The sequence below is a fragment of the Puntigrus tetrazona genome, unplaced genomic scaffold, assembly GCF_018831695.1.
Source record: "Puntigrus tetrazona isolate hp1 unplaced genomic scaffold, ASM1883169v1 S000000150, whole genome shotgun sequence".
Classification (NCBI taxonomy): domain Eukaryota; kingdom Metazoa; phylum Chordata; class Actinopteri; order Cypriniformes; family Cyprinidae; genus Puntigrus; species Puntigrus tetrazona.
In genome coordinates, this window is record NW_025047826.1 from 355,001 (window position 1) to 365,000 (window position 10,000).

The window sequence follows — 10,000 nt, forward strand, 5'->3', positions numbered from 1 at the left end:
AGAAGTGTGTGTGTGTGTTTGAGTATGTGTGTGTGTGTGTGTGTGTGTGTGTGTGTTTGAGTATGTGTGTGTGTGTGTGTGTGTGTGTGTGTGTGTGGGATTAGGAATCGATTAAAGGGAAATTGGAGGAACTCTGCTCTGATGTGTCTGTGTGGATTAGAGAGAAAGAAATGAATCATATTTTAAGTCCTGAGAGTCTCTGAGCCCGTCTGCACCACACACACGCCATATGCTCCGTCCATCCAGATTATACACACACACACACACACACACACACACACACACACACACACACACTCCTGTGACCCTTCCCTCCATCTCTCTTATTTTGTTGCATCTCTTTCTTAAAGCTACACAACACATGATGCACAAACACAGTTTAATTTTAATCTTTGTGTGTGTGTGTGTGTGTGTGTGTGTGTGTGTGTGTGTGTGTGTGTGTGTGTGTGTGTGTGTGTGTGTGTGTGTGTGTGTGTGTGTGTGTGTTAGTGTGTGTGTGTGTGTGTGTGTGTGTGTGTGTGTGTTAGTGTGTGTGTGTGTGTGTGTGTGTGTGTGTGTTTTCATTCTGTGGAAAAAACATGCCTAGCTCATATTTCATCCTAAAATCATAACAACCAAATAAAACTTATTTTAGGACCAGCAAGATATTTGACTATTTTTAACATTCATTTATTTATTTATTCTCCCTGCGTTCATTTTACTTTCAAAATGTATAACAATATATATAACTATATAACTTTTTCGTTTGCACTTGACCCAACATTGATAGCACTCTCTTCTTCTTCTTCTTCTTCTTCTTCTTCTCCTGCTCCTTCCTATCCTTTTCTTGTTATTTATAAAAAAAAAAAAAAAAAGCCTCGTGTCTTTAGGTAAGACAAGACCCCACTCAGAGCACTTATGCACTACTGCCCTTTTGCTGATATTAATTTGCTTCTATATGCCTACCTCATTGTACGTCGCTTTGGATAAAGGCGTCTGCTAAATGACTAAATGTAATGTAATGTATATATAAACTAATGATATACTGCACTTTTTTCCAAAATACTAAATCAGCAAAACGGACCTTTCCCGTATTCATGGAAAGAAATAGTTTATTTATAATTCATTAAAACTACAAGACTCTAAACGCAAACACAATGAAAAAGCAGGACGTTACAAACAAAGACAGAATCTTACATCAGAAACGAGAGCTGATTTACAAACGTCTCTGAGCGTCAGAAACCCCTGAGATTGACAAGAAAACAAACGTTGATTGTTGGCAGCGTCTAAACGTGGAGACCGAGAGTCCGTTCAACTCAACACAAGATTCGTTCAAGTAGCGCTCGACGTTTCACGATCGTGTAAAGGACAGCGAAGACCGAACGCTTCACAGTTTTAGAAGAAACCACGGGTGTTCGACCTAATCATAATATCAATTGAGAAAACATATAAAACATAAACGAAACATCTTCATGACTTAGAGTGGAATCCCAGCATGCTTTGCTCCTGGAGTCTCAGGTTGGTTCTTCAGTTTCGAAAGCAGCTTATCGACAAACGTTTGGGATTCTGAAGGTCAGAACATCATCTAGTCTAACGATACACCTCCTAGAAGAAGCCTTCGGGTGATTCTTCTGCACTAAACTCTTGAGCTGTGCAGCATCTCAGCACTCGAGATGTTTTTTCTCTATCGTCTACCAGCTACACCTCACTCAGCGTTACTCATAAATAATCAGTCAGAAACATCTCCATCCGCACCGGACAGTCAGCTGGACGTTTCTCCATGTCGTCCCAGAGGTTCAGAATATGGGTATTGTGTGATCCACATTCATGAAAATGAAGGTTCTGCGTCGACGACCCCGTGAAGAACCTTCAGCATCCACAGAACCTTTCTGTCCCACAAAAAGAAAAAGCCGCTGAAAAAAAAACAAAACGGTGATCCCATGAAAGCACCATCGTGTGTTCCCCGAAGAACCTTTCAGTGATCAGATCTTAAAAGAGCCACTATGAAGAACGTTTAGTGGATGTTAAAGGGAGGGAAACAATGCTTTATTTACGTAGAAGATCTTCCACTACAAAGACCTCTCCACGAATGAGCTGTTAACCATTAAAACCTTTCCGTTTTGGCATCTGTGGTTCTGTTGCGCAAAAGGTTCTTTGTAGTTCTTTAGATGATTAGAGCTATTTTTATAAAGTCGTCACTGAAAGGCGCTTTTGGGAAACCAAAAATGGTTCTTTTATGCCATCACTGCAAACAAAACCCATTTTGGACCTCTGTTTTTTGAGAGTGACCCAAATGGTTCCTAGTAGTGTGTTTTGGACTAAATTCTGTTGGTATCCAGCGGTTTTAACAGACCACTAATTCAAGGCAACAAATGACCAGTAGGGGACCATTAGAGCTTCCATTAAAACCAATACAATTCCCATTTTAACCATAAAAACTAAGTTATATGAGTGCTGGGGAAAGTGACTTTTAAAAAGTTAAACATAACAATATTGCGTTAGTCCATTAAAAAGTAGCCGAAAGCGTTACGTAGTTACTTTTAATAGAAATGTAGTACTTTTGAGCAACTTTTTATCACTTTGTGCCGGCTTGCTTTTTGTTTTTTAGTGTTCTAACATTATAAAGGGCCTGCTAGGACGTAACTGCAATATTTGGTTGCTAGTTAAAAAGCAATGCTGCTAGTTACTTGGAATAAGTAGCTTTAACAAATGATTAATTGAGGTTAATCGCATCCAAAATAAAAGTTTTGTTTACATGTATATATTTTGAAAATACATGTATATGCACTTATATAATTAGATGCATGTGTTTGTATTTATATATATATACACATAATAAATACACACAGTACACATGCGTATATTATGTAAACAAAAACCTTTATTTTGGATGCGATTCATTGTTTGTTATGTTTTATCGCTCCACCCCCAACACTCCGATGACATTTTTTTCCAGCAGATTCTTTACACTTTTCGTTCGCTCGAAGGTTCTTCGGGGAACCAGAAACGGTCCGTTCATGGCATCGCTGCCACTTCTCCCAGACGCCCTACAGGACCTGGAACTTCCAGGAGTTCTGGTCCTTGTAGTCCAGGCAGTCCGCGGCGTTGAAGTTGAGCTTCCAGGACGCCGTCTGGTCCTTGTAGTCCAAGCAGTCGACGGCTCCGGAGCCCAGCGAGGCGGCGGTGTAGCCCTGAGACGAGAGCGAGGCGGGCGACTGGCCGAGGGCCGCACCCATCGGGCTGAGAGCGCCCCCGGGGGCCGACAGCTGCGGGTGCATGGGCGACAGGTACGAGCTGCAGTCCAGCCCGCTGAAGTAGGACGAGGACGAGGCGTAGCTCTGGCTGTAGGCCGGGGCCTGGGTGTAGGTCATGGGGTAGGCTCCGGAGCGCTGCAGGCAGGGCGTGCTGGACACCGACAGCGGGTCCTGCAGAGGAGAGATGGAGGCCGGGCTCCAGATGGACACGGTGGCGCTGGTGGAGCTGGAGCTCGGGGCCGGGGCCGGCGGGGGGCTGTAGGGGCCGTTGGTGCTGGCGCTGGGCTCGCTGACGCTGGGCTCTCGGGCCGGAGACGACTTCTTCTTCGGCGGTCTGGGTTTGGTCTGACCGCTCGTCTGCTGCTGCTGCTGCTGGCGGCATTTGGCCCGACGGTTCTTGAACCACACCTGAACCAAAAAAACAGACAGGGTGCTCTATTTAGATGTGTCTCGTAAGAGCAATGCACTGCATGAGACCAAACCATCAGGTGAAATGTTTAGTACATTTCCTACCGTAAATATATCAAAACATTTCAGTCTAGTGATATGCATTGGCGAGAACCTCATTTGAACAGCTTTAAAGGCGTTTTTTTTGTTTTCTCACGCCCTCAGATTCCAGATTTTCCCACGTTGCATCAATGAAAGGTTTGCAGATAACGTATGAATCTCAGTTATTTTATTTTTGTGCTCCAGGGTCACATACAGTGCGTTTAACAGAAGAGAAATGCGGCCATTCGCCAAAAAATATGGATATATGGTTTATAAAATATTAAGAATGCAACGATAAAATAAATCAAGGAACAATTAGTGCTGCCAGCATTGCTTTTATAATTAATTGTTCTGATTTATATCAAAGTTGCACCATAATCTAATAACTAAAACTTGAAAATACAGATAATACTTATTTATAATAAAATAAAAGTGACATTTTTACTCACTTGAACTTGATGTAAATTGACAAAAATGAACAAACCCCCATGTAGATGTATTTGAAAACCACACAAACTAGTAGAAATGACAAAAAACACTTTTCAATTTCCGGTAATTAAATAGCTCTACCCTAAAGGATTAACAGACCTGGACTCTGGACTCGGGCAGGTTGATCTTGAGGGCCACCTCCTCTCTCATGAAGATGTCTGGGTATCGTGTCTTGGCGAACAGCGCCTCGAGGATGTCGAGCTGCGCGCGCGTGAAGGTGGTTCTCTCGCGCCGCTGCTTCCGCGGGGTGTCTGAAGATCAAGCGCAGAAACACACAGCTCTTTACACTGCATCCAGACACACACACACACACACACACACACACACACACACACACACACACACACACACACACACACACACACACACACGCACGTTCGAACGCAACGTACATCGTCGCAGTTAGTTAATAGCGTTCGCCGTTTGATTTTTATTTATCTATACAAAATATGTTTTTTTTTTTCATAAAAGCATCGCGAGACGTTTTCAAATCATTTTTATATATTTACGCTATATTAAAAGCGCATTTATACCTCTATTTCTAAATGCAATTATTTTAATTCCGTTGCTTTTAACTACACAGATCACGTTATATATTAAGATATAAGATGCCCATCACCTTTACGCGCGGGTTAACATCTTAAATCTATCTCTCTTTTCTCTATTAGTCCACACGCATTATTTGTGTAAATGTAAATTATTTCATAAAGGACACGTTTGTTTAATTTCTTCAAATAGTGTGCATTAATAAAAGAATGAATGAATCGCCTGCTGTTCTTTAAACGGGAGACTTGCAGCAAGCAGCCCTGCTCGCGATGTTTATTCCTGTTTATTAAGATCATTATTTGTCAAACGAATAGACTTTTACCAAATTAATCACCGCGATTTAAAACGTGAGACCGGAACTATATTAATATTAATGATCGAAACTCTGTCGCATTTAAAAATGTATCGACATTGTCGACGTGAATGTATTAAATTCGATTTTTTTCCAGACTATACAGACTTTATCCACAAGCTTAGGACAGCACGCTTCAATTTGCTCGAGACGGAATTAAATATCTTAAATAAAAAAACTGAACGATACAGAAATACGAATTAGATTTAAGAAAAAATGAATAGAAATATCATAACTAAATTTATAAAACAAAACGTTTACGTGCCAGTGCAGCACGTTTTAATTGTAAAAGTTTATATTAAAAGTATATGCAGGCCTGTGCTTTTTATAAATACGAGAATTTAATTTTTTCTGTATTCCTGGCCGCTGCTTGTTGCTTTGCAAAATAATATTAAGGATAAATATTAAGAATAAAGATAAGCTCGCCGTCACTTTTAAAGACGCGTTAAATATGACGTCTGGAGTATATATCGATCCAGTCTCAGGAAAGTGCGTGTAAATAACACGCCAAATAAACACAGAAGTCGGAGTGTGTCGCAGCGGCTCGGATTAGAGAGAGATGTGCTCCTACAAACACGACAAGCGCGTGACAAGATTTCGTCTCATATGCACGCGAAAAGCGCGCGTTATATCACTCCGAGCACGCGCGTGTCATATACACGACAAAGTGTTCCTCGTGTCTCTGACCGCGGGGCAGTACTCACTCGGGTAACCGACGGCGGAGTGCAGGAGATCCATCCCGGTACCGGACAGAGTCAACCCGTTCACGGAGTAATGAGGCTGCTTCATGTAGGACATCATGTCTATAAACTCTCTCTCTCTCTCTCTCTCTCTCTCTCTCTCTCTCTCTCTCTCTCTGTCTCCTTCTGTCAGTCTGTAACGGATCTTTAGTCTGTCGGTTTAAAATGTTCTGTTTTCTTCAGGTTTTCTCTGCGGCGGTCTCTGAGAGTCGGGTTTGTCCGGTGTTTCTCCGTGTGACAGTGAGATGAAGTGAGGAGGAGGAGGAGGCGGCTAATTAGAGACTGACAAGAACCGAACAAACCCCTCCCTCCATCCCTCCATCCCTCCATCCCTCCTCTCTCTCTCTCTCTCTCTCTCTCTCTCTCTCTCTCTGTCTCTCTCTCTCTCTCTCTCTCTGTCTCTCTCTCTCTCTCTCTCTCTCTCTCTCTCTCTCTCTCTCTCTCTCTCTCTCTCTGTCTCTCTCTCTCTCTCTCTCTCTCTCTCTCTCTCTCTCTCTCTCTCTCTCTCTCTCTCTCTCTCTCTCTCTCTCTCTCTCTCTCTCTCTCTCTCTCTCTCTCTCTCTCTCTCTCTCTCTCTGTCTCTCTCTCTCTCTCTCTCTCTCTCTCTCTCTCTCTCTCTCTCTCTCTCTCTCTCTCTCTCTCTCTCTCTCTCTCTCTCTCTCTCTCTCTCTCTCTCTCTCTCTCTCTCTCTCTCTCTCTCTCTCTCTCTCTCTCTCTCTCTGTCTCTCTCTCTCTCTCTCTCTCTCTCTCTCTCTCTCTCTCTCTCTCTCTCTCTCTCTCTCTCTCTCTCTCTCTCTCTCTCTCTCTCTCTCTCTCTCTCTCTCTCTCTCTCTCTCTCTCTCTGTCTCTCTCTCTCTCTCTCTCTCTCTCTCTCTCTCTCTCTCTCTCTCTCTCTCTCTCTCTCTCTCTCTCTCTCTCTCTCTCTCTCTCTCTCTCTCTCTCTCTCTCTCTCTCTCTCTCTCTCTCTCTCTGTCTCTCTCTCTCTCTCTCTCTCTCTCTCTCTCTCTCTCTCTCTCTCTCTCTCTCTCTCTCTCTCTCTCTCTCTCTCTCTCTCTCTCTCTCTCTCTCTCTCTCTCTGTCTGTCTCCATTTTTATTTTTATTGTCCAGAATTAATAATCTTTCTATAGATGTATGTCAGAACAGGGAGATATTAGAAAATCTGGAATCTGAGAGCTCAAAAAAATCACCTTTAAATGAAGTGTTTAATGCATATTACTAAAACCTAAAAACCGTCTTCATTGAACACTCTCTATTTAACATCCTAATGGTTTTTGGCGTGTATTATTATTATGTTATTATTATTATTATTATTATTATTATTATTATTATTATTATTATTATTAATGTGTATTATTGTCTGTTTATCTGTACAATAGAAATGCGATCGCTTTCATGCAAAGTCTCTTTCAAATCATGTGTTTTTCTTTCAAGGATATCAATTATTGTTCATAGTGTTTAACGCTGAATTGAAACGCAATCAATTACTAATGGACTTTTAAAATAAAGATTTCATTATAAGGACCTTTCCGATGTTTTTAATTCTGTTTCTGTAGCGTGAACGTTTCGGGGGATGCATCGATGCCATAAAAGAACCATTTTTTAGTTCCTCAGAGAACCTTTCAGTCAACAGTTTTCTTTTTAAAAGTTAAAGGATCCACTTTGTTTTGTTAAAAATGTAAATCTCGCCCGCATGTTCTTCGTGGAACCACAGACTCCAACAAATAGACCCTAACCTTCACTTCTAAACAATACAAAGCAACTACTTGATATTTAATGAAATTCTAACGAGCCCTTTGCCAATAAAAATAACGTTTTTAAATAAATGTTAACCATCAATGCCAAATAATTATAACTTATTTAAAATGCTTCTCAGTGTTTAATGATTCCGTTCGTTCTCTTTCTTTCTGACGGTGTGTGAAAGATTTTCATAAACGAGGAGAAACCTTAAGGTTTGGACTCAGATTTGGCACAGAGGTTCATTCGGTGTGAAAGAGAAATAAAAGTCGGAATAAACAGCAAAGGAGCGCGCGCTTCGTCTCAAAGCGACGCGCAATCGAGAACACGCGGGAGATTACACGACAGAAAAACACATTTCGTGATTTGACATCGCTGCAGAATGCTGGAATAATTGGTGTGTGTGTGTGTGTGTGTGTGTGTGTGTGTGTGTGTGTGGTGGGGCTTCGTGCGTCCAAACGGGATTAAAGAAACAAAAGGACCCAGTGTTCCTTAAATCCCACAAACATCCAGCCTCTCTCTCCGGGACTCTCTGTATTAAAATCACCGTTTATTTTTAATAAATCGTCTGTGTCTTTTGCGATTTCAGTTTTCCCCCGAGTTCGATCACACAGCAAACCCTTAATAAGTGTCAGAAATATTAATACGCAAGCTAAACAGCAATTGCTGGATATATATATATATATATATATATATATATATATATATATATATATATATATATATATATATATATATATATATATATATATATATATATATATATATATATATGAAGACGTAGAAGAAGTGTAGTGATTTCTGAAAGACTCGTGTTTATTGGGGCTCTCCTCAGGTCTGGTGTCTCAGGATGTGAACGAGCTCGTCGTGTAAAGCGGATTCTGCGCCTGTTAATTGAATCGGATTTCTTCTAGTTTCAAATCCACAGAAACTCTATAAGGGGTTTATCTGCAGATATAAAGAGACACAGACAGTATAACAGCCTCTGTTCAGACCTTTCATATCTCTCATATCTGTTTCAGATGTTCACCTGCAGCGCCTCGAGCAGGAGAACCTTCATCGTCTTCAGCATCATCTTCATCACAGGCCGAACTGGGATTAAAGGGTTCTCCCGGTTTCTGGTGTGAAGTTGGTGAGTCCGTACTTTTCGTTTAGGGGGGATACGTCGCGACACGCGCACGCGCACGCACGCTCGCTCGCGTTCACAGACACCTGTCCTGCGAGCATTCAGACATCAGCTTCACCTGGCTCCCTTTTCATCTACACTTAAATAAAACGTTTTTTACGGAATGTTTTAAAAAGTATGTATATGTTAAAGTGCCGTCGTTTACGTGTTTTAACCGATTTAAGCATACATTCTTTAAATTCTTGGCAAAATACGTTGTTTTGTTTTGCTAAGTTCAAACGCTTTCTGGAGATGTACCGCAGTCTTCATGAGTTTCTTGTATCTGAAGGTGTGTGAGAGACTGTCTGTCTGTGGGTTGATGAGTTCTTTGGAGGTTTCTTTTCTTCTCATGCTGTGGCACTAGGACCCAGAGCTCACTCAAATTAAGGACACAACCACCACATAAGAAGATTACAGTATTTAATCTGCAGGGCCTAAACACACACACACACACACACACACACACACACACACACACACACACACACACACACACACACACACACAGACACACAGAGAGACACACACAGAGACACACATAGAGACACACACAGACACACACACACATAGAGACACATACAAACACACACAGACACACACACACACACACACACACACACATACACACAGACACACACACACACACACACAGAGACACACACACACACACACACACACACACACACACACACACACACAGAGAGAGACACACACACACACACACACACACACACAGAGAGAGACACACACAGACACACACACACATATACACAGAGAGAGAGAGACACACACACACACACACACACACACACAGAGAGACACACACACACACACACACACACACACAGAGAGAGAGACACATACAGACACACACACACACACACACACACAGACACACACACACACACACAGAGACACACACACACACACACACACACACACAGAGACACACACACACACACACACACACACACACACACACACACACACACAGAGACACACACACACACACACAGAGACACACACACACACACACACACAGAGACACACACACACACACACAGAGACACACACACACACACACACAGAGACACACACACACACACACAGTCACACACACACACAGAGACACACACACACACACACACAGAGAGACACACACACTTTTATTCTAATCCTACTCCTCACAGGAAACTCTCTGAATCTTCACACAGAATCATTTATGAGTTTGTTTCCTCATAGAGACCTAAA

The 10,000-nt window shown here is 41.9% G+C and overlaps 1 protein-coding gene across 1 annotated transcript; it reads right to left on the reverse strand.

Moving 5' to 3' along the window:
* Nucleotides 1-2,948: 2,948 nt before the first annotated feature.
* On the reverse strand, nucleotides 2,949-6,027 carry otx5 (orthodenticle homolog 5). Its single transcript, XM_043230429.1, is given in 3 exon segments — nucleotides 2,949-3,641; nucleotides 4,110-4,462; nucleotides 5,814-6,027. Coding segments are annotated over 3 exon segments (1,065 nt in total). The 5' UTR covers nucleotides 5,911-6,027; the 3' UTR covers nucleotides 2,949-3,026.
* Nucleotides 6,028-10,000: the final 3,973 nt, after the last annotated feature.